The sequence below is a fragment of the Anguilla rostrata genome, chromosome 1 (genome assembly GCF_018555375.3).
Source record: "Anguilla rostrata isolate EN2019 chromosome 1, ASM1855537v3, whole genome shotgun sequence".
Lineage (NCBI taxonomy): Eukaryota > Metazoa > Chordata > Actinopteri > Anguilliformes > Anguillidae > Anguilla > Anguilla rostrata.
In genome coordinates, this window is record NC_057933.1 from 11,187,044 (window position 1) to 11,212,799 (window position 25,756).

At 42.3% G+C, this 25,756-nt stretch overlaps 1 protein-coding gene across 3 annotated transcripts; it reads left to right on the forward strand.

Annotated features, from left to right (window-relative positions):
• The first annotated feature begins 1,038 nt into the window (after positions 1–1,038).
• On the forward strand, positions 1,039–23,367 carry syne3 (spectrin repeat containing, nuclear envelope family member 3). 3 transcript variants are annotated; one of them, XM_064321965.1, is made up of 18 exons: positions 1,039–1,197; positions 2,938–3,095; positions 3,432–3,604; positions 3,986–4,295; positions 5,643–5,798; positions 6,530–6,874; positions 7,550–7,686; positions 8,657–8,831; positions 10,590–10,772; positions 11,482–11,625; positions 12,029–12,163; positions 12,523–12,684; positions 13,468–13,640; positions 14,449–15,049; positions 15,275–15,433; positions 16,575–16,757; positions 17,235–17,276; positions 20,216–23,367. In XM_064321965.1, exons 2-18 carry the CDS (start codon positions 2,952–2,954, stop codon positions 20,402–20,404), a joined length of 3,411 nt encoding a protein of 1,136 aa, XP_064178035.1. In that variant the 5' UTR covers positions 1,039–1,197; positions 2,938–2,951; the 3' UTR covers positions 20,405–23,367. The 3 variants fall into 3 exon arrangements, with proteins under 3 accessions (XP_064178035.1, XP_064178051.1, XP_064178043.1); XM_064321981.1 differs by having other exon boundaries at positions 20,219–23,367; XM_064321973.1 differs by having other exon boundaries at positions 10,590–10,766; positions 11,476–11,625.
• The last annotated feature ends 2,389 nt before the right edge of the window (positions 23,368–25,756 follow it).

Consider the following 25,756-nt stretch of genomic DNA (forward strand, 5'->3'; position numbering starts at 1 on the left):
TCTATTTCACCGAATTAATGCACCTTCACCTGTATTTATTATTCTAAGGTGTTTGGGACGTTTCTGGGTGTGGCTCCAGATCCCATGGTTTGGGATCAGATTTGAGTGGAGTGTTTGCTGCTAGTCAGCTAGCTGCTGCAATGGTGGAGGTGAATATGGAGGAGGAGTGCTTGTAAACACACGACCACAGCAAGACTTAAAAAAATGGACACAGCCTTTGCATACTTCTAAGCAGACTTTCCATGCTCCTGGGCATAATTACATGCCTGGTTAAATATACATAACCCACATTTGAAAAGACTGTATTTTTGTTCTATTTGTGTCATTGTTGTCCTTCCTTAATTCTTGTAGCTTCAATCCAATGTCATCTTAAAGTTTATTTTTAACAGGAAGTTACAATATAATTCACTTTGTAACAAAAACTGAAGCATGGGTATTCTTAATTTGACACAACATTGCAAATTGACATCACAATTGATAGGCTTTATTTGTTCTAGCCAACAAACAACGACAATCAAACACAGGTGTATGATCACTGGACAGGAGCCAGTGGATGATCAGATTACTGCTCACTGACCCCCAACCCATGCTGTGTGGCAGAGAACACATTCGTTTATACTGTTCCAGAGTTATATGTCCTTTAGAGAATTTCAGAATTTCATTTTTGGTTTCAACTTTATTTAAATCAGCAGCATGGGTTAGCAGCAAATTACAATATATTTTACAGAAAACAGTGGTTTTAATAATAAAACCTTAAGCGTTCTCAATCCTTTTTTCCCCACAATGTCCTGGATCTGCCCTGACCGCCACAATTTGATAAATAAACGGTGACGCTATTTCTTTAGCTATAAAACGCAATGGTCTGCAACAGTTTTACACCGAGTTTCATTTTTAACCCTGGAAAAGTTCAAGATAAAGCTGAAACGAATTCCCTCTTAAGAGATCTGTGCATAATACATGCGTTAGCGAGCAAGAAATCTACTCGGCGCATTTCAATTTGAATGCGTACACATACCCTGGACTGCGCATGATTATCAGTTGCTCGGTGGATTTGTTGCTACTGCCTGGGTAAATCTGTAGTCAGCCAAATGCAGTTGTAGCAGGCCACTGCTTCCTGTTCCTGCATTGAACAGGGAGATAAATACAATACGGCAGATTATTTCCACTGATCCGGCGTAAGCAGCGTTAGATGCACAGGTAAAACGAAAAGTTATCGTTTTCTTTTTCTTTAACAAGCAATTTTAGTTCGATTTATACATGTTAAGTTCACTCCATGGAATTATCAGCAGCTACCAAACTTAATTTCAGCGTTAGCTTCAGTACGGTTTACGATCATTCAAGCTGCATTACCCCCCACATGAGTTTTTTAAGTGACAGGAACGTGCAGTGTGAACTTTTGTATTGATCGTGTTATGATACCGCGCGCAGATGTAACCATGGTCTTTATTATCAGAATTGTGTTTATTCCGCTGTGTTTTAAGTAAGACCGTTTGTATAATGCAGTTTAATTAATGCAGTTGTAATTCTGAAGCAAGCTCTTTGGCAATGTTACTAGTTTTCAAACTAGACGAAACAGAGCTGTCCACTTGGATACCGATGTATTACTCCGGTGTTTGAAAACGTAAGGTCGCCTATTTGCATTGCAATATCAATCGTTTGACAAAGACGGTGATCTATTTACGCGTTGCTGTCAGTAACAGATGGCTGGGAGGGACTAGGGGCGTAACTCTAAAAATATATTTTTAACTGATGAGAGCTTTTGGACCGTAGGCTACGATGGGTTTTGAACAGGAGTTCCAGTAAATTGTGCACTAACCTTACTAGCACAGTGGCCTATTAGCCTACCATACAGAATCGTTTTTTGAGCTCACTGGTCGCCATGATGACTTGTCTGATACTAAAATGAAAGTATGTGAGTGTAGTTTTGCTAAATTTTCAGGCTCTGGTATGCTCACTTGCGTACTATTGCCAGGAGTTGCGAACAATAAACTGCATTAAAATTGCTCTAAATGCGGAGAGGACACTTAAGTCGTCCTGCGATAATGGTTCCCCTGGTACATTTCTTTTCACTTCTGACCATGGAGAAAAAAGACGGTGCAGCGTTTTTGTAAAACTCACTAACACACGCCAACGGAAAGGGTTGGGGTGGTAAAAATGACTCATGCAGGAAAATGACAAATTCATTCAAGACGCACCGTAGAAATGATTCTAACATTGGATAGTTCACTTAGCGTCCTTAGCGTGAACATTTCAAAAAAAAAAAAATCTCTGTCAGTGTTTTGATTCTGATCTCTCCACATAGCCTAAATAGTGTCATGTATGAAGGAATATTTGTATTGGCTACAGGCAGTCGCAGCCCCAATTCTTTTCAGAAATGGAGCGGTATGCATGTGTGTATGCAGAGAAGGGGTGTTCTTGAAGGTGATCTTTTTACACTCTTGTATTTCAGATGACAGTTTGGAAGGTTGAAATTATAGGCTATTGTTTTTCAGGGCTTAACAATCATTGATCATCAACAGCCATCAACCGCTTCTGTTTTGGTGTTGGAAACGTTGGTTTTTACAACGAGTCCATTATACACTAAGTCTTGTAAAGGCATGTTTTACCTCCTTGCAGAAGGTCATGTAGCCTACCCATTGTGAGAGCTTAGCTAGTTAAGATACTTTGTGATGTAATAAGATGGCATAAACCTAATATGATTATGAGTCTATGATTTAATCTGTCAGTGGATAAAATTCAGCCTGTTTTGTCAGTATTCAGCTGTATAGGACTACCTTGTGTAAGCCTATATCCAATCCATGTCTTCCTTTCGGTCTGTTAAGCTTATGTTCTGTACTTTGTTAGATATTGTGCTTTATTCTTTGAAAATCTTTGCTAAACCATTACTCTGTTCTACAGCAACTGGTGACTCAGCGTCTGTCTCATTGTCTCTCCCAGAGTTGTCTTGTGCCATGACTCAGCAAGAGCAGGATGAGTTTGGGGAAAGCCTAGAAGGAGCCCTGGCCTGGATGCAGACTGTGCAGGAAAGACTCAAGGCCAATGATAACACCCAGGGTCCCAGGGCGGCACTGGAGGCCCGTCTCAGAGAGACAGAGGTGAGTCCAAACCAACCTTTGGCCCTTGACCTCCAAACCTTTTATTTAAAGCTGAATATATGTGCATCAGGAACTTTTCAGGAAACAGACAGGCTGAAATAAATGTTCTATATAGCATGTTTCTGTGCAGTAGGGGAAATGTAGGCCTGTAGTGTATGAAATGCATTAGATTGGAGAAGATGTTTGTTCTTGCCCTCTTCATTGTTACCATTATCTGAATGATTATGAGAGAAAGATTTGTAATAATTATTCTGATAATTACTGTTACTTTGTGACATTATTTTCTGGAGAGAGATAGTGTTTGTTAATGGAGAGTTTCTCTTTTGTTGGGGTAAGAAAATTCATGAGTCAGAGCACGAGGGCCGGTTGAAGGTGGACAGGGTCCTGGTGGCTGCGGAGGTTCTGCTGCAAAACGATGACGATGAAATGAAGAACCGAACCCACGCCAAGCTGAAGGATCTCAAGTCGCTGTGGGAGGAGACGTCAACGTACATTATTCACTGTCACAGGTACATTTAAAAATATATAATTTTATAGTCATGTATAATTTGAATGAAGAATGAGCGGGAGACCTCTTGCACTTTCTGTGACTCATAACATTTTGTCGGAAGTGTATGTACTGACTACTACTATTAGTTGTGATATTGCTGACTTGGCATCATCCCTGTTCCTTCCCTATACCCTTTTAACTTTTGTAAGTTGTTCTATGTGAGGAAATCTAAATGCTTAAGTGCAGTTTAAACTAGGGCCTGTTGTTCTTGCGCAGTACATGTTTAGTCATAGCCCTGGATATTCCGGGTGCGAGGACTGCAGCTGCGTTTGCACAGCCCTCAGGTACAGCGGTGTCCCGTGTCGGCCTTTTGTCACCTCTTCCCCTTTGTCCGTGTCAGTCGTATCGAGTGGGTGTGGCTGCACTGGAGCGAGTACATGAAGGCCTGCGAGGATTTTGAGCTGTGGCTGGTGAAGATGCGGCGGGCCCTGGAGCCCGAGCTGGAGCTCCAGCTGGGGCTCCGGGAGAAACTGTGGCAGCTGGACCACCACCGCGTGCTGCTGAGCGACGCACACGCCCAGGCCCCGCTCCTGGAGAGGCTGCTGGACGAGGCCGCCACCCTTCACAACCGCACCCAGGACCCCAGCGTGGACGTGGAGGCGCAGGAGGGTCTGCAGGAGGCCTACAACCAGATCAAGGACCAAGCCCAGGTGAGGGCCCAGTCGCCATGGCAGCTCAGCCATGCCTGTCTTCCCGTAGTCTACCTGTCCTACTCACCTTCTTCCTTTACTCTTAGAATGTGTGTTTCTAAAGAAGAATGTACTGAAGGGATCATCTTGTGCTGGAAAGCTAGGAAAACGTGGAGATTCCATCACTATAGTATCAGCATATTTACACCTCTAAATAACACTTGGGGGGGAAAAATAAATTCTGACAGTTTTTTGTTTTCAGTGCCCTTTGAAATTTGTTCTGATCAATGTGCACATTTTGCTCAGAATGGGTGAGGTTAGGATTGAAAGAGCTGAACCTGGAACATTCATTTTCATGGACATTGATGCCTGTTTTATATAGCTGTACTGATGTTCTTCAGCACTTGTGTGATGTAGCATGGTATGCATTTTTATGGGTGCTTTAATTTGGCAGAATGGGACTTCGAAAGGATCTTGAATTAGTGGTGATTCCTAATGCTAAGACTAATGCAGTGTGGAAACTTACTTTAGGCAATGCTTTGTCTTAATTGAGTGTCTGGCTGTTGGCAATAATGGTCATAAGTTTGTGTGCCTGCCTCCTAATTTTTCAAGTTCCAGTTTTGTCAGTTTACTGGCTGCTCTATCAGTTAGCCCCTCAAGCACAACGGAAAGGAACGGTTGGTGAGGTGGAACTTTGTTCATTCAAATAAAGAAGTTCAAATTCCATGCAAGCTAGGCGCCATATATCTCAGCTCAATTTTTTAAAAAAATGTTTGTTTGCTATACACCAAGGACAAAGTCTTTATGTGATGAACAAAGTGGTTCTTTGTTAAATTATGTGGAACTAGCTTATTGCCGAAGATAATGATCAACACTCAGTTCACACGAGGCTATGGTCCGATGAGGGATGGGCAGTCTCGGATATTGTTTCGCCAGAAACATGTGCAAACATGCTTGGCTTTGGCGATATGGAAACTGTATTTCTTTTGTAGCATTCCAGTGGTATTCTCAATTTGTGGTCTTTGCATGGGGCTGTTTACTTGGTTATGTAAGAAAGAAAAGTAAAAAGAACTTTTTGAATGTACACAGTAGTCCATTATGTTATGACACAATATAGAAACTGGAAGTAAAATTCTACATTAGGCTGTAAAGAAATGCGGATGAAAGAGATGTTGTTCATACCAATCCAAGCTCTATGCACATGCCCTGTAATTCCACTTAAATGTAAATTAAGTTAAATTATGGAAAATATTTATAGAAACATAGATTAAATTTCAATTCCATGATCCGATGCTTTGGATTTGATCATTGGATTAGAGGCCACAATTGTACATTGCTATAAATGTAGTATTTCTGTCATGTTTTCAGGAAAGATTGTCATTGCTGCAGAAAATTGTCGAGGAACATCAGCTTTTTCAAAGTTGTGTGCAGAAGTTCCATGCCTGGCTGATCTCAAAGACTGAGGAGCTCAACCAGTGCAATGAGATGGACGACACTCCAGAGAACAAGCTTAAAGCCCTACAGGTATGTTGGCTTAGATGTTTTGCATCAATCTCAATGTCAAATCGTATACATGGCACTAGCATCAGCTGTCTTCATGTTTTGTGTTTCTGGAATGTGCATGCAACTAGGCTACATTGTGCAGTGAGTAGCCTAAATTCTGCTGGCACAGACCCCTCATCGCAAGTCTTACGTACATTTTCTGGGTTTCCATTTCTCAATTTCTTTCCTCAACAAATATTTGTTTTCCCCATTTTCTTTTTCTTCTCCAGTTTAGTATCATCAGGTGTGTCTTTAAATTCATTGCTGTGCCATATTCATATCTGGCACAAGGAACAATACAAATTAATGCGTATGCTTCCTGTTCCAATGCACTTCCTGTGAGTCATTTTCCTTTCTAGAGAAAGCATTTTCTTTACTACAGGCTACACAGTACTAGGCGGGGAATATTTTTTTATTGACAAATTGCTAGCCAGATCAATTCGTCTGTAAATGATTAGACTATATACAGTTGTATTATAAACTCATCTCATTAGTGAGTCAATAGGTCGTTTGCCAAGTTGGCACAATAATTCCGTTAATCATTTTATACAGAACCATTAACGGTAGAGAGGTAGCCTTTGGTACAGAAGTCATTTAAATTGTTCTATTCTGAAATGCGCTCCTGTGAGTGCTTGCCTGGAATTCAGAGTCTCCATTTCTCAAGAGTCAGAGGTTAAAGGGGCTGGGGCTGTGGCTGTCTCCCTGCCGATCAGGACCTGTGGGAAGGCGCGAGCGCCGAGGAGAAGACCCTGCGGTACATCGAGGGACTGGCGGAGGCTGTGAAGGCCCACACCTCCCCGGGGGGCACGGAGCAGATCGCCGGGGAGGTGGAGCGTCTCCGCGAGGCCTGGGAGAAGCTGCGGCGGGGCCTCGACCTGGCGAGGGAGAGGCTCCAGACCACGCTGCACTCCCAGAGCGAGTACTCCGCCCGGGCCGAGCAGCTCCGCGCCGACATCGCCCGGCTGCGGGCGCTGGTCCTCGGGATGAGCCGCGAGCTGGAGACCAAGGACGGGGAGAAGACCGAGGAGCAGCTCGTGGCCTTGTGGAGGAAGTACATGGTCCGTCCCCGCCCTCTGATTCGGCTTTATTTCAGGCCTGTCTACCTTCTAAGCCGTAAATTGCGATGTGAAAGTTTTTCTTCTTTTTTTTTACTTGCTTGTCAGAATAATTACCTTAGAGGAATTTGCCTTCAGGGAAGATGTCAGAGAAATGTGTTTTTAAGATAAGAAAGGTAAAACTAATTCACTGAAAGGCCTTCACAAGTTTTTTCAGATTTTTGTGGGGCCCAGCCTTTTGAGGAAATTTTAAATAGATGAGTGGTTGTCAAGAAATGTAGAAATTGTGAAGGCGTGAGGACACCTCAGTGTGTGTGTGTGTGCGCGCGCGTGCTTAGGGTTTATTTTTGCTAAACAAACAGGTATTGTATATTACCATTTGAACTTTTGTTGTTTTGCAAATAGGTTTAAACTGATATTGCAATACTCAACAACAAATTCTGTTTAAAAGGTGTGAAATTCTCTTTAAGCCGGAAAAATAAGCTGCACAGCAATGCTTCTGAATGTAAGGTGTTAGCTGTACAGCACTGGAGGGAATTAAGTATTTTGACCAGTTTAACCATGTGGTTTAAGGCTGTCAGTCCTCTAATCCACTTTGAGGTGCGTAATTTATTGTGCTATTTCCTCTTTACTGTACGCATTCTGGGAGTTGATGTTTTATCTGTGACCATTTCCCAGAACATCAGGAGCACGCTGGCAGCAGAGGAATCGCACATTGAGCAGCTGAAGGCCCAGCTCAAGGAGCTGTTCCGCTTCTCCCAGGATGCTAAGCCCCTCTCCGAAGACGTGCTGGCTGTAGTCAAGGAGTACCAGAGGTGAGCAGATGATCAGAAGGGAGCTTTCAACAAGGACTCCTGGGGCTGTCAGGGTGTATAAATATAACAACCTTTGGTGGTGTGCATTACATTCATACTATTTTTCTGTTCCAGTCAATCAACTAAATGCCTCTTTTGTTTTCTCTGTGTTTATTTAATGGAATGTGGACAGCGAGTGAATGCAGAATTACCACCTTTTCTTAGGAAGTATGACTCTCCTCTATGCTATGCATAACAGGTTTTTTTCCTGCCATAAAATATGGCTTAGGTGGTGTCTTTGTGTGACAGCTACTGCGGTCGGTCTGGATTTACTGCCATCGTCAACTTCCCTTAGCGTCATCTCCTTTAGCTGTATTTAGAATGTAAAGTTCTTCGAGAGACCAATACAATGCACAATGATAAACAATATATAAATAATGTAACCCATGACAAAAAATTAATATTGGAACAATTTAAATAAATATTTTTTGAAAAGTTAAGTATTGTAAGTGCCAGAACTAGGGGGGGGGGGATATAGCCTATACTGAAGGATTTGCACATTATCAGGGTGTCATTCTACAGGAACAGTGATATTCGGAAATGCAATATGTCTTGAAATGCATAATATAAAATTGCATAATTCAGGGATTTGCGTAGAATTGCCAAATCCCAAACCAGTCATTCCATTGTAAAGAGATCATGATTGCATAAATCATTAGCACATATTTAGGGTATTTTCATTGAATTATGTCCAGTTACAACACATAATGATGTATATATATACATCAAAAGTTGGCTATATGTATAATAAATATTTAAATATGTCTACCCTCTGAGGAAAAAGTATGCCTAGTGTGAATTGTAATATTTAACATTTGTTTCACATGGTTATTGTGTTTGTATTCATGGTGCTGCTGACAGGAATGGTTCTCCTGAGCCGCTGGTCTGGTGACTGTGTTTGTGACTTCCTTTTTCTCTCTCCTTGACTCAGCGCGAAAGGCCGGGCCTTCAAGCTCTCGACGGAGATGGAGACGAGCCTGAGGCAGGTTCTGCAGGACCCGCTCCGTGGCTACAGCCAGTGGAGCCAGCTGGTGTCCCAGATCCTGGAGGCCTCGGCAGAGGTGTCCGAGTTCTCCCACATCGCCGTGCTGGTGCAGAACATCGAGGTGACAGCGTCCTCTCCTCTGGAGTTAGCACACTGAACAGAACAGAGCTGAACCTTTCCCTACACCAGAGTGAAAAAGAAAGACAGTGAATACAGCCATGCTGTCTATACACAAAGGGCTGTGCCAGCCACAGATCTCTGTGGATGCATTTCAGTTCAATGTAACCCACTCCGTGCTCAGAATTGTCACGGATATTTTGCTATTCTCATTTTTCATGTTGCAGAAGATTTCTAGCCTCAGTGGTAATGGCACTGTTGGGGGGGAGGGCTGAAATGTGGGAATGCTTATTGCATCTAATGAGAAACACTTGTGACTTGAAATCTCCCCTCACGTCAGCGCAGGTTTTGTTCTCTGTGAGAACGGCTGTGCTTTGTGCTCATTCCCTCACGGTTTGCCTACATAAGCAGTACTGAAGATGTGGTTGGTCTGCTTCAGTGCTCTTACTGCAGCCATTTACCAACAGTTGTGGCTCAGGGGAAAGGTTGTGTCAAATACACAGTGAGGTGGGGAGCAGGTTAAATCATTTACTCTTACATCTACAATTAGGTAAATAACTTTGTATCTAAATTTCATTTATCTAGGTGTTATAGTTTTTAAAAACAAACAAAAAAGAAACAGATACAATTATAATCCACTGCCTTTCCCTGGAGGTAGCCATACTTTTTTCTTATCTTGGATACTAAATAAAACAATAAATGTAGGGTAGATTCTCTGTATCGGTGTCATACAGGAAGGACTCTTTCGGTTATTACGAAATGGTTCATTATGCAGGACGGTTTGCAGCCCGACCCTTTGAGGCTAACGCATGTCATCTTTCATTGTATTGACATTGATTATCCACCAGTAAGCCCTGCTGAATGTAGTCATAGCAGTATGGTTTATTTAATCTTTCTTATCGCTTGTAACATTTCCATTAAAAATGGTATGATAATGGGTTTAGAATGCTATTGTAGGTTATCGATCAGTATACAGAGCTTCGATGAAGGGAGTATGTATGAATTTTGCTTTCAGTTAAATCCAACTCATTATAAACATGTACATTAAAATTAGGATTTAGAATGAATAAATTTGACTTGTCTATATCAGTTAATAACACTAGGCATAGTGGGCCACAGAAATACAAAAGAATTAATAAATAAAGAGATGTTAGTCTGCATATGATCAATGCTTTTGCAGGCTTTTCTTTGTTTAAAATGGAATCGGCAGAATGAAACATTTTTCTTGCGGTTTCTACATGTGTAAGTTACCTTAAATTATAGTCATCTTGTATTTTGAAAAATGTTATTCTACCTGCATTGTGGTAGATATCTATTAGTTTTGGTCATATAATTCCCATGATTTTGCCTTCTTGATTAATGGCTCTTGACAGTTTTCCTCTGTTTTTTGAGTGAGAAAATATGCCGCTGTGTGAATTCAAGGCAGTAAATCAAGGTTTACCACACTTACAGTGACATTTCTGTTGATGCATGCCAAAACTGTATTTCTACTGAAACTACTAATTTCCTGGGAAAAAAGCTGTTAAAACTTCCAGGGAACATTGTCTATGTCTGGAGGGCAACAGATTTTGGTCCATTTCAGTGCCAAGGCATTTGAAGCATGAGACCCTTGTTTCTTTATTGTAAAATGTGCTGAGTGAGAGTCAGATGTTCTGCTTGTTGTTCCCCCCCACAGACCTTGGCTCTAAGAACGCAGTCTAGTTGGATTGCTATCGCACTGTGTCCCCTGTGTCACGCTTGCCTGTGCTCTGTCCCTGTGCAGAAGCTGCTGAAGCACAGTCTGCAGCTGCAGGAGCGTCTCAGCCTGCTGCAGGTGAAAAGGGACCTGCTGGGGAATGTGTTCAGCCAGGAGAAGGCGGAGAACCTGCTGACCGACCTGACCTCCGCCCTGAGGAACAGGGAGCTGCTGCACAGCCAGCTGCTGCAGAAGAAGCACCGCCTGCAGGTACAGTGCAGAACATGGGGAAAGTTCCATACCACACAGAACAAAGAGAGGGTTCTGCGTCACACAGAACAAAGGGAAAGTTCTGTACCGCACAGAACATAGGGACAGTTCTATACCACACGGAACAGAGAAAGTTCTGTACCACACAGAAAATATGGGAAGTTCTATACCACTCAGGACATAGGGAAAGTTGTATACCACATAGAATACAGGGAACGTTCTATACCACATTGAGCATAGGGAGAGTTCTCTAGCACACATAACATGGAGAGAACTCTATACCTCACGAAACAAATGGAAAGTACTATAGCACACAGAATACGGGATGTTCTATAAAAAAAGAACGTGGGGAACATTCTGTATTACACCGAACATGGGGAAAGCAATAAAGCCGATTTAACGAGGGGAAAACGCTGATTATAACCACTCATTTCAGAGTTCCTTTTTCCAGTCTAAGGAAAGGAGGCACACTACAGCCCAGCAGCTAGCACTCTTTTGTTGTTTTTTTTGACTCAGCACTCCCTCTAGTGTGGATTAGCACAGTTGTGTTGCCTTCTTATTGGGATGGCAGGTATGCCATCCCGCCAAGTTACGCCTTGGCGGGGGCATGCCCCATACCTATACATGCACTATGTACTATGAGACTTGTAAATGTTCTCCTTTTTTTATTTTTATCTTATGTAAACTTGTTAATGTTTATTACCTTCAGGGTTTGATATCAAGAACAAAGGACTTCGGAGATGCTTATGAATCCATCCGCAAAAAACTCTCTCTGATCACTGAGAGATTTATTACTGCTGACACACTGCAACCTGACATACTGGCCAAGAAAAGTCAGTCTGACCAGCTAAAGGTGAGAGTGGTTTGTTCTTCATACCATAGATGTAACATGAAGATTTATGCATGCACCTTGAATGGTTATTATTGAGTTTAGTCAGATAAGGTGGTCTGAATACTTTTAGAGATACAGTTACTTATTTAATTACACTGTGTCAGATGCCTGTGTGTAGTGGTAATCATTACACTTGAAGAGGGGGAGCAGACGTTTGTAAAATATTGGCTTTGACTTTAGAGCCTGGCTCTGTTAACAGTGTTTGCTTAAAAGGCTCTCATACTTGACCTCAGTGTTTGTGATGGAACAAAGGAAATCGCTTGGTGAGCTCAAATGTATGCGTTTGGTATTATATTGCCTCTGGGGCCTTTGAGGTTCAGTAGGGATGTTCAGGGTGTATAATGACCCGGATGTGTTTTTGCAGGTAATCAAGAAGGACCTGGAGGAATGTGAGGCTCACATAACAGCCCTGGAGACTTTGGTTTCCTCAAACCCTGCAAACAAGATGAAGTTTGACCAGCTCTATGCTGACTGGAAAAGCCTGTATAAAACTATCAGGGTAAGCAGTTATGTTTTTTGTAACATTCATTTTATCCCCCATTTTTTATTCAGTTTATGCGGGAATATGAATCTTGTATCAGGTTAGGGCCCTCTGTGTGCTGTAGAATGGTCTTGTGATTTGAGACGTTCACCTGACAAGACCCCAAGGTCTTGAAAGCTTATAAATGTTGGGTCATGCCAAAGACAGATGCCATCATGTGCTCCCCTGCATGGGTCACATCAGTAACTAGATCACCAGTTAAGATCACATCAGTAAGTAGATTACCAGATCACTGGGTCCAGCCAGAGGGTCTTTACATGTATCCACATTGTTATAAGCGAAGACCCAAGCCCAAATCATTCCCATGCGCGTTCCAGGTGAAGGTGAACGAGAGCGAGCAGAGCATCGCGGAACACGAGAACTTCCACGAGAGCCTGCTGTCCCTGGAGAAGTGGCTGATGATCATGAAGCAGAAGCTGGAGTCCTTCTGCAGTGGCAGCGGGGAGTGGAGCGTGGAGAACCGGCTCCACGAGGCGGAGGTCCGTGTTCATCCCCGGGTCCTGTGTGCCGTTCCCCACACGCCCCTCACCACACAACAGCAGCACGTTACATGGCAGCACATGGCTCTGGCTCTGCACTGCCACCACCAAACCAGCTCCTTTCACCATTCAGTCATTCACAGGGGGCTTGTGATGTAAATACATTTTGTAAGGATGGTTCAGCAGTGAGACAGGCCCTAACATGACCGAGCATTCCAAATGAATTATGACTAGGGCCACCGGTTTACCTCACCCTTGTGACCTGCTGGGATTTAAGCTTGTGTTTCAATGGTTATCCTCCAGGGGTCCCCATAGGCACTCAATTTCCATTTTTTAATGTGGGCGGAGGACTTAAGTACCATGCGAGAAAACAAGGGGAGACAAATTGGTGGTCGTAATTATGACTATTGAATATTAATCAACGTTAATGATGTCTCATGGGGGCATGTTAATGTTAAAACTAACTTTTCTATAAAATTTGGCATTCTAGTTGAAGTTTTTTGGATGCATTTAGAAAGGCATTTTATAAAATCATTAAGGAGGGTACAGAGGCCCTTTCTGGTCTGTGGTCGTGATTTGAGGCATAATACTCCCTATAACTGGCTCTAAATTGTTCCAGCACCAACATCTGTTAACTACTAATCAGGAATTAAGAACCATTCACTAGCAAACTGCTGACTCAAAGTAGTGCTTCTGATGTGATTATCCATCAACAGTACATTGAGAAAGGGCACCTCATCAAGGGAAAAATGATGTACGTGGCATGCTCGTTCTGTCCTGTAGAGGGCGCTGGGGGAGTTTCCTGAGAAGGAGATTCAGCTGCATCAGACTGAGATTCAGGGTGAAGGGGTGCTTGCCAGGACGTCCGAGGAAGGGAGGGTGCACATCCGGCGGGACCTGCAGCGTCTGAGGGACTCCTGGGCTTCCCTGCACGCCCTCAGTCTCAACATCTTCAGGTCAGCCGCCTCCTCTCTAAGAGTCCAGCACTTTGTGCAGGATCCTTCCTAATTCATACAGATTTTACAGTGTTCCCTTTTTTTCTAATGGTGGATTCCCCATGGTAGTCCTGGTCAGAAGTTCAAGGAAACCCTATTTTTGTCACCAGTAGGTTAGCAGTAAAATGGCTGCTTCGTTTTACACCAAAGTTCTTAAGTAGGCCGTGCATGTGCATGAGTCAAAGGAAGGCTCGTTTGCAGCTGAATTTGTGAGCCCCTGGTTGGCTCGATGGTGATGCTGGTTTGCGATGGGACGCTATCGTAGTGGCCGTCAGAAACCCTCCCATCTCTGGGTGACGCTGGAGCCAACTGCATGTTTCCCTTTCGGGGCTGCCAGCTACAGTTGGCATTGGCACGGTCCAGATTTGATACCACACCGTGGGACCCATCTGTGCGCTAGAACAGTGCCTTAACCGGATAAGTCCCTAGCAATGCTGAAGTGTTTTTCACACGCTGTATTTATAAATGTGCTGTTATTGAAGGAAGGGGGTGATGTTCGATGGTGTATCGCTGTAGTGGTGAGAGTAATAAATGTCTTCTGGGAAATATGAAAATAGATGATGTACTCCTTCATGTCCCCAGGGAAAGGGATGGGTCTGTTTGCTCTTACCCATAATTACATATTTTGTGTGCACCCATATTACATATGTAAATCTTAACTGCACAATCACCGTTTTTTGCATTGCAAACACTGATGTACTCTGAAATAAACCAGATGTACTCTTCCCTAAAGGCATAATGATATTTCTGTGTCTTGTTCCTCCTGCAGATTGCTGAACAGCCATGGAGTTTCAGGGACCACAGAGATCTCTATGTTGGGGCCGGATTTCTCTGACTTCTATGGTAGTGGTGATGTCAGAGGCAGTGCAGAGGGCCTCACCGGGTCAAAGAGAGGAGTGCTCCTGGTGGAAGAAGGGGACGTTGTCAGGCAGAGAGAGGGGGTTGCGGAAGGTCTCGCAGAGGGAGCAGACCTTGGACACAGGCACAGGGTGGAAGAAGGGTTTGGCCCCACAAAAAAGGGGTCGGGCACATGGGTCCAACACAGTGAACTGACCCCAGGTCAGAATCCAGCAAGATTTGCCGAAGGAGAGTACACAAGAAGAGAAATTGGCAGTGGCTTTGAAGGTTCATGGGACTATGGCAGCCAGTCGAAAGGTGCTTTTGGAGCAGTAGCTTTGAAAGGAGCGTACGGCCAAGCTAGGAAAACAAGCTATGGGACAGGAAGTGATGAGGACAGTGAGGAGCAGGTTAGAGAACGCAGGAGAGTACTGACCAGGAGGCTGAAGACCAGGGGAGAGACTGAGGCGGAAGGCCTACCTTCTCCACCTGCTGGAACAGTGGCCACAGATGGGCCCGTTCGACACAGACTGGTAATTTGATGTTATGACGCTCCTGTTTTTTTAATGCTCAACTTGCTTATTGTAATGACATACCTCACGCCATTTGTAATTGGTGGGGGGAAAGATCAAGTGCCCTGTTCCAGTGATTTATGTCTTTGCCGACAGGGATGTGTTGACCTTGCTAGCGCCTGGTCATGGCCGAATGCGTGATAGCCGCTGATTTCTCCGCGGTACACGCGGTGTTCTGCTTTTCAGGCGGGTGCAGAAGAGGCTCAAGGTCAGGGGGACTTTGAAGCGCGGCTGAGAGGGTTTGAGGCATGGCTGCAGGGAGAGAACAGCCGACTTTCCAGGATTTTGATCCAGACGGGCACTCTGAGCACGAAAGAGCTAAAGAGCCGACAGCACACGCTCAAGGTCAGTATGATCTACGGTTACATTTCAGTTTTTACTTTAGTCTGAGCAATGGCCATTTCTGTATGAAAAACATGTATCTGATGTTAGATAGTGATCCATGATTTCACATTCAATTAGTTCTATTTTTCATTTTATGGAACAGAACCTGGCATACTTATTGTTGGTTCTGTCTTGGATGTTAATCATTCATATTTCTAACATGCCCAAATCTATCCCTATTCAAGAACCATGTTCATTTGGGCAGACTGTTTGATTCCTATTGGTTATTTCCATTTTAACAGAATCTAAGGCCTTTGTTTGTAAACACAATGGAGCAATGCGCTATTTAATTACTGACACTCTGGATACAAAGTCTCACATTTGGTGTCTCTGGTGTCCAGGAGTGTGGTTTTAACACTGATTTGATTTAAAACAGACATTAGGTTGAATGCAAATCAGCAACCATAAAACCCAAACCAAAAATAGTTAATTCTCCTCTAAAAATGAACAGTTTTGGGCCAGCGAGCCAGCAATCCCATAGTGCATTGCTCCATTGTGTTTATCACCACACATTATAAACGCGGTTCACTTTAACACCGTAACTGACTGCAAAAAAAAAAAAAAAAAAAAGTTGCAAGAAAAGGGAGTGACAATGGATATCCTATCCTATTATCTCATGATTTTGGTATGGGAAAGAAAGCAGTGAGCAGCATCAAAAATTCAATGGCTGAAATTGTACACTGTTGGCAAACGCAGTGTGGTGTCGACTACAAATTCAATTGCTGGATGGAGCTGTGTTGTTTTTCAAAAAATGAAACCAGGGTACATACTAAAATACAGATATATTCCAGATACAGAGGCAATTTTTATAAAAGAAGGCCAAGACAATAACAGCTTTTTCGTCTCCTTTTATGAACTCTGCTTTGCCTAACATGCATATTTCAACTGATTTCAGTTAAGCTTGTAAATTTTATTCAAAGTTTTGAAAAAATTCTTGGCAAAATGACTAGGGAAACCCAGTTTTGGCCAATTGTATCCACCAAACAGTTGGTGAAGAGAGATGCTGGTTAGGCCCAGCAGTGGGGCATCCCTGAGGGGCACAGATCCTGTTCTGGGGTCTAGTTCCTCTCACCGCTGCGTCTGTGTGTGCGGTCTCTCTCAGGACCTGCGGTCCCGTGTTGGCTGGGGTCAGGGCCAGTTCCAGCAACTGCTGGAGTCCCAGAAGAGTTCAGCGGGGCAAGGAGGCCTGGATGACCTGGGCCTGAATGACCTACAGTACCGCTGGGTTCTCTACAAATCCAAGCTGAAGGAAGTGGGAGACCTGAGGGGCATTCTGAGACACAAGGTAGGCCTGGCTGTCACTACCAGGACGTAACCAGGAAGAAGCAAATGATATGAAGGAGTGGCTGCTGACAGTCCTGACACAGAGTTAATTCAACTCTAATATAGTTTATGAGTCCACTCTGGCCATTGTGGACTCATATAAACACTGTAAAACTTGATATTCGAGACTAGTTGCTTTTTATTTCAACTTGTCATGCCATATTGTCGGCTTATTTTCTTATAGATCCAGGTAATAGATCAATAAGAATGCACCAGGAGGGAGAATAGAAATTTTAGATTTTGCTGTTGTGGTTTGATCACATTTTCTCAATGAGCAATTACCTGTCATAACCACAAGGTGGCCTCCTAACACATAACTCCAGTTGTAAATGTAACCATTAAATAAAGGAAGTCTGCTTCAACGTGATTGGGCGGTGCAGTTAGTTGAGAAATGCGTGTTTTAACATTATGCATTAATTAATTAATTTTACTTTGACAGAGCGGTGATACTCAAGAAGAGGTACTTATAAGGACTGAAAAGGTAAATAGTATTTATTGTGCAAAATGATGGGTTCATTACCAAATTCTGCTTTAACTCCTTATGCATTTTGAATGTGTTGTGATGGTAACATAGTTGAACCACAAAGACAGGTTCCAGGCTTCAGATCTTTATAATTAGTTAGTGGCATATATTAAATTAAATGCAGATTCAAAGATGCCAATTTAATTCATTTTCTTGACGGCATATTTCTTTGGTGAGTATTCTATAAACAGCGTTAAGGAGGCATGTCAAAGCCTGTAAGAGACGTGATTGCTTTTGCAACATACTCATGGCTCATGTATGTGCAAATCTTCTGCCATATTCAGCAGTGTACTGAATTTTAATGACATTGTTTCACATTCTGTACAAATGCATATGTAATCAGTCTTCATGCAAGGTATTATCTGAGCATTATGCAAGGAATCTGTCATGAACTAAATAAAATAATTTACTGTATACACATTGTAGAAAGTCCAGAGCGCAGAGATTATTTTCAGTTAACTTTCAGAACCCTTTCTAATTTAGCCAATCACGGCCAAAAGGTTTTGTGATGTCATGGGTCAGTTCTGTTTCCAGGTGGTCAGGCAAAAACCAGCCTCTTAATCAAAACAGAATTAACTTTTGGGCACCGTGGGCAGCTGGGTGTTATGAAATGTCACAGCCCGGGTCTTAATCCAGCCCCTGTGGTGTGGAAATTCAGGGAATGTGGCGAGCGGGACAAATATTTCCCCCTGCGATTCTGGAGGATTTTCACCTTGTATCGCGCCTCCGTTCTGCCATCTGCGAGTTAGGAAATTAACAGCTATTCCTTGTCGGTTGTCCACAAGGGATGACAGGTGCATGCCCAGTTAGAATTATAAAAGCTGATAAATTTGCCCGGGCTGTTTATGTGAAAAACTTTCACTAGGCAAAACGAGCCAAGGAGGTTGCTATGAAACCAAGTTAAAAAAATGATTAAAAAATAAATAAATAAAATAAAAAAAATAGCTGATAGAAAATCTGTTTTTTATTTGAATATTTGTGCAGTGCAAAATAGGTGGTATACTAGTGCTCCTGCAGGTAATGATTGTAACAGTGCTTATTTACTCTGCAGTAAAGATACACATTCCCTTGACTAAAGACTCCAGGCCCAGCCTCATGACTGATAGGGTAGTATTAGCACATACAGAGGGATCCCATTACTGCACATCCTGTCATTAGAATTCTGTGAAATCACTTGGGCGTGGACACCGCCCTGATTCGCTGAACCTGCTAAACCAGTCATCCCAAGCTTCTGTGTCCCTGTTAATGCTTCTTTCTTTCCTCCCAGTAGTAGAAAATGAGATCCCCGAGTGACAAAGATCATTGAGCAAAACGGCACTGGGGTCAGAATCACGGCCTTTAATCTGAATTAGAGAAACGATCGTACATCCCAGACCACCTGGTATTTCTTCTTAAAACTGTCAGGCTCAAATTTAAAATCAATTGGCTGAGGTTTTATTATTTTTTTTGGTAATGCTAGCGATGTGGCTTAGCGCAGTCGTTGGGATTTCAGTGCTCACCAGGAGCAGCATTCGGGTGGAGGTGGAGGTGGGATGCGGGTGGTGTTGTGGAGACGCTTCAGCTCGGAGCTCGTCCGCCTCCCCCTCACGCCGTCCCAGGGCTCTGTAGTAGCACCGCGGAGGCGTCGATGGAGGGGCGCTCGCTCCGCCGCGCTGCCGTCCCTGTGACCCCGTCGGCAACGCGGGGGGGGAGCGGTCACGTGTGGGCGGAGATTTTCCTGCACAACAGAGAAATGGCCTCTTAAAAGCATTCAGAATGAATTGCTCTCAGCATTGTCGTATTTTATATAACAACACCTGCACTTTTACATTGTTACGAATAACACTTTCCAAGGTACTGTAGTTGTTTGCGTGCATTATCGGGGATCATTCTGTTAAAGCACCAATTTAATGAAATTTGTGTAAAGGTCCCTCTTATATAATTATGCATACAAGTTGATTTACAATATTTATTGTCTGTTATTGGTGTGGATGTAGTCATTTTTCACTTAAGACTGAACACTGTGTGCAAACCTAAAGTTGAAAAATTGGGCTTGTCATGGCTGTCACACTTGGTGGAGTAATGTCTGATTTTGGGGGATTAAGCAGACCAGATATGCCCTCTTTTATAGGAGACTCTGGAGGCTTGTTTTCACCCCTGATGAATCATGTGCATTGATAATGATCTGTTATTAAGGAAGCAGGAGGTGTCTGTGTAATTTTGTTTGTGTGTGCGTGTGACTGAGTTTTGCTGACTGTGTGTGTGTATAACTGAGTTTTGTTGACTGTGTGTGCGCGCCTGTGAGACAGTTCTGTTGACTCTGTGTGTACATGTGAGTGAGACTGGGGTCTGTTGACTGTGTGTGTATGTGTGCGTGTGTGTGTGTGTGTGTGTGTGTGTGCGCGTGTACACACGCACATTTGCGTGAGAGTTCTGTACTGTCTGTGCGTGCGTGTGAGTGACACTGAGCTGTGTTGACCAAGTGTGTGTTTGTGTGAGTGAGAGTGAGTTCTGTTGACTGTGTGTGTGCGTGTGTGTGTCTGTGCGCGAGTGCATTTGCATCAGACTGAGTTCTGTTGACTCTGTGTGCATGCGTGTGAGTGAGACTGAGTTCTGTGTGTGTATGTGTGTGTGTGTGTAAGACTGTGTTGTGTTGACTGTATGTGTGTGCGCGCACGCTGCTGTGTGTGCATTTTTGTTAGTGAGACTGACTTGTGTTGACTGTGCGTGTATGTTAGTGAGACTGACTTGTGTTGACTCTGCGCGTGTGTGTTAGTGAGACTGACTTGTTTTGACTGTGTGTGCATGCGTGCGTTCGTGTGAGACAGTTGTATTGACTGTGCGTGAACGCTCTGCGCGTGCGTGTTAGTGAGACTGACTTGTGTTGACTCTGCGCGTGTTCGCTCTGTGTTTCTCAGCAGAAGCACTCTGGCTTCCTGTACCGTGTGTGCCGTGTGGCCCTGCCCCTCCAGCTCCTGCTCCTGGCTCTGCTGCTGCTGGCCTTCTTCCTGCCCATGATGGACGAGGGCACCAGCTGCTCCCTCACCAACAACTTCGCCCGCTCCTTTAACGTCATGCTGCGCTACCACGGCCCACCGCCCACGTAAGAGCATGCCAGCACCGCCAACGCGCTCGTCTCCAGGACACCTTGGGCTAACGCTGCTGCTGCTGCTGCATCACATGGTGCACACGTGTTTTTGCCATTCAGTTGCTAGGCTTCCTTAATCATTGATCTGACAAAGACTAATGAGCCTGGATATGAGAACGTAGTGCATGTGGTCTGGAAGTCAGACGCCCATTCTGTGGTTTTCTTGTTGATCTTTCACTGTTTCACTGTCACTCTTTTTAACTCACTGTCATGAAGGGTATCTGCGTTGGTAGATTCAGCTTTTGCACACACAGCGCTTTTTAGAGTAAGTCTGTTCAGCTTTTTTTCACAAGAAAGTGAAAGAGTGCTCAAGGAAGAACTTTTAGACACATAGCCATGAAATATCTATACCAAATAACTGCTTTACATAGTTTCTGGATAAGTATTTACTAATTGTAGTTTCGGTGTTTCTAGCAACAGTTGTTTTCTTCAAATCCGAATTCTAATGCAATATCCACATTTGATAGTTGTATGAATGAAGACACACACACATCCAAATGTGTGTACGCTTGTCCATTATTGAAGGCATACAGTGTTCAGATGTATAAAATACTGGCCCTTTAAATGATCTATTTGTACATTGAATCATGCTTTATTATTCTCCATTAAAGATGGTAAATGGGTAACATTAGGAAACGATTGTGACTCAGAACTCTCGGAATATGAAATATAAAGAAATTAGCTACAATCCAAATAATATGATCATATGCTTATTAGTTGTAAGGTTCTGTTTAAAGTGTCAATCCTCATTTTTTCAGTTTTGGTGGATTTGGCGACATCTGTGGTGACTGGTGGTCACAACAGTGTGTTTTCATACTCTAAATCCAAAGTTCCATTCGAAACAAAGCTACTGTACATACCCAAACAAAGTGTCATGGTTTGCTTGTGGGTACAGCACTAGGAGCACAGTGTTTGTTTAGTTTTCTTGGAAGATAATCCAGTGGTAGTGATAATTCAGCGGAGAAAGAAGACTGTCTAGAGATGGTCAGTAGTGAGTAACATATCAAACTGAAATTTAAACATAAATGTCAACAGATGTGGTTACATTTGATTAATTATCCTGTTTGAGACATCACCCGAAACAAATACTGCAAGGGAGGTGAAATAAGGTAATGTCAGTCTGCGTTGGTATGAAGTAAGTTGATACGCTCATGTTCACTATTTTTTATCCATGACTCTGTAAAATCAAGAAAAGAGGGAGATTAGCTAATATATAGATTAGCGCAAAATAAACCCATCAAACATAAAATACTGAATAAAATGCATTCAGTGGATATTGCTAAAAAATAGCTGTGTGGTATCAAATATGGCTTTGTTTAATGAAAAACTAGGGAATGACTCATAAGTCTGACTCATAAACTGGATGCTATTCTTATCAATTGTGAATGCTAAGTACATTATGCTGAACATATTACAACACAATGCTTTATCAGTGACATTCAGCACTGTGACACGATAAAGGATGCTATGAGTGTAGCCTAGTTGTTACTGTGCTTGCACACATTGGTCAGTTACAATACATTTTCAATATTTGTCTGTGTTTAGTACATACTGTTGTTTACACACAGTATGTGCTCTGACCTGCTAAAATCCCACACCTATGTGGAGATGAATTTGTATTATATTAATATAGGTGCTTTTTACTTTGACATTCAGAAGTTGTTTAACTGTTATGCTGTGTACTCATCATTGTCTGAATGCAGTAATTATGAAACACTCCTCCTTGGCTTTTGACATATTCGTGGACCGAGGTGGGGGTGGGGAACTTGTTTTAGAATTTCTTTTTTTGACTGTACTCTTAAACTTCCCTGTGGCCTGTAGAGCTCTCCTTTCATTCTCCGCTTGTTTAAACAATGGTGTACCGTATGTTTCTGTCCTCGTTGTAACTATGGCAACACAGAAACAATCCAGTTATCCACGCAGAATTGCGGGGATCTGTGTCATTAGAAATGCTTTTGCTGCCTGAAAGTAGAGTTGTGTGTATTAATATTTTATTGAGTTTATTTGAAGTTTTGAGTCATTTTGTTTCAAAATGAAATCAAGCAGTGGCCTCAGCTTTGCGTCATGCTGTCTAACTGATGTTTATCGCTGTATTTGTCATCACGACACAACATAATTAAGCACAAGAAAATACTTATAAAGAGAAACAGATATGCCTTACATGTTCTTTTCACCAGTATTATGCAGATGTACATAATATAATTTATCTATAATGTGCTGCAGTTAATGAATATTCAAATATATAAAATGTATTTAACCACAACAATTCTTTCCATACCTGTCTAATTATAATAGTTGGTTAGCCACTTATTTATGAGTATATAATTATATTTAAATCCAATATTTATGTCTTACAATGATATCGCACAATTATGAAGAATGTATGGCACTTAATATTATTGCGCTGCATTTATATATATATATATCTTGGCTTCATTTGGAAAATTAATCCAAGTTCCATATATGCATGTTAATGCTACGTACACACATATACTCTAGTTTAACATACCTACACATGTTTGTGCTGGCTTTTTTATTTCTGTACAGACATGTACATACAGTCTGGATGTTTGAGATTTTGTACAAGATGGGATACTTTTTGAATGATATTTGATGAATTTAAAATGTTGCTATGCAGAAACATTCTTGTTCTTATGCAGAGTGTTATACACAAAAAAAGACTATCCCACTCACAGCCAGGTCTGAAGATGCAAAGCTTTTGATAGATAGATACTTTTATTTGTCCCCGTGGGGAAATTGGTTTGTAAAATAATACAATTGCTATATTTTGTTACTGCATTTTGTTGATACAAGAATGAAGTACTATTGAGCATTTATTTTAAAAATGTATCGAGAAAACATATATGTAACTAGTATTTTTGTATGTTAATCCTACGTACAATAAACAACATTTGACCCTTGCTTTAGATTGTATTTTGTTTGACTTTAACCATCACAGTGGATACTAAGCATTTCATGGGTTGAACAGTCTACAGTACAGATTTCAAGGTTATAAAAGCAGGAAGTTGCAATTTCCTACTCCACTGTGCTTGATCTCAAGGTTAGTAAATAATTAAATGGCGTTCAACAGCAATGGCGTGTGCAAACATTGCCCTCTCCTATTTGCTGCTGTAGGAACTGGCCTAGTTCGCACACCTCATGTTAGCGTAATTGCATCATTCAAATTGACTGGCTGCGGATTTCAGCAGGCAGGAACTGCACGAGTCTAACAAGCTGGCCCACTGGGCGCTCTGAAACCGAAAACCAGCCTGCTGCTGCTCTCCTGTCTCCCAGCAATCTTCCAGAAAATTAAGGCCTTCATGTTTTTATTACAACCGGCACACGGCCAGGTCATTCGGGAAACATACCTTGGAAAAGATATTGATCAAAGAAGGAAGACTAAAAACCAAAAAGGCATTTTTGCTGGAGGTAAGAGGCTAACTCTGAAAGCTGCCAGAGCTAATGCAAAACGGCTCAGGATGTCTGCGTTTGAGGAGGTCAGGGGCTCTCCGCAAAGTCATTCACTTTTAATTTAAGCCTCCAGCAAAAGAGAAGAACGAAGCCTAATATAAAGCAGACATGACACTGGCGAAACATGAAGTCTAATAAGTAATAATAAAGTCCCAACATCTCCATCGGTGACCCCACTCCACAGGGAAACAGTATGCTGTATTACAGAATGTATTCAAATTACATTAGAGCGTATATGCATTGCCACTTAGTGGAAACTATTTTACAAACACATACACACATAAAAATTAAAAATGTAAAAACAGCCTCTGTACTGATGGACAACTGGCATGTTTGCCCTAATCTTTCCAGGTGTTATGTGGGTTAAGATTTACCTATAAAGTGCCGTTCTCTCTGTAATGGCGGACCTTATTCAGAGCGTGTATGCAGCCTAATTTATTGAAATGGTATTCACACTTGGGGAAGAGTGTGATTGTGTGCTGTGCACCCACCCACACGCACAGTAAGGACCACCAGCCCACATGACATGTGCCTCAAACTGCCAATTCTCTGCTGTCGCCTTGTGTTATGCACATTTTAGCCTCAGTTAAAGAGAGAGATGCTGTGATACATTTTATTTATCAAACTGTCGTTTACCAAAATCATTGCTATTCCAAGCTATTGGTGTTCTAATATCTGCTAACGATATTAGCCGACAAGTTCATGTAGCAAAGACTGTGAGCTTTCTTGTGTTTAATTACTATGAATACGTAGATGTCATATTTTCAGTGACCTATTATTTAGCGTTCAAGCACATGCAATTAGTGGAACAAAAGGTGTTGCAATCATTGCTATACACCATGCCCTTCCATGTTCAAGGGGGAAAAAAAGCCAGGAACAATGGTCTGTTATTTATGAATATTATCAAGTATGTGTCCTCTGTTTCTGTCTCTGATTCATGCTGTGCATCAGAGTGGGTGTGATCATATCTAGTCCGTGTGACTACCACTTGTTCTGCTGCTTGAAAGTGAAAATTCTGCTGCATGATATTTACAGGAAACCAACTGGTATTGCAGTACTGTTAAGTCCTTAGATTCAGCCCAAAATGTTAGAAGCATAGGAACCCGTCTTCTCTTTTTCCATTTATTCATTGGGTTGTCTTTTTTGGCTGCCCTTTCTATGGCTTTATATTTCATATTTTGCACTTGAAAAATACTTACTAAACAGTGATTAGACCTGTTTGTTTGATTAAGCTACACAGCTCTAAAATAATGCTGTCTGTCGAATAGTAATTGCATACTATGTTTGAAAACAGTAATACAATTGAACTTCTGTGCTTTGCTTTGTTCATTTTAATGTATTCACTTCCTGTCGTAATCCAAGTCATGACTTAATCCTTTATTCTCTACCCTTCTGTGCACTTACAAAGGGAAACATAGTAAGTGTTTTGCATTCGGGATTATTTCTTAACCATCTTCAGTGTCATCATAAGCAAATCTCGGTCACCACAGGTGAATATTGCTGGAGCCTTTCCTTAGAGTGTTATACAAACCTACTCATTCAAATAAGGTTAAAAGTGAAAATGATGTGAATAAATAAACTGAGGGTCATTTAGCACAAACTGGAAAATGGTGTCTGTTTCTAAGGCTTGATTTACTGTGCCACAGCCCTTTGGCTGCTCCTGGCAGCTGGTAGAAAGTTACAAGGGGAGCAGAAAGGTGAATTTCTTTGACTTTGTTTATGCGCTGTCTCTGTGTGTCACACAAGGGAACGTATGCCTAGTGTTATGTAAAAATATGCAAAAATGAGGCAAAAGAGACACTTTTTCCTGAAGTCCCTCCAGGGAAAAGAAATGACCTTT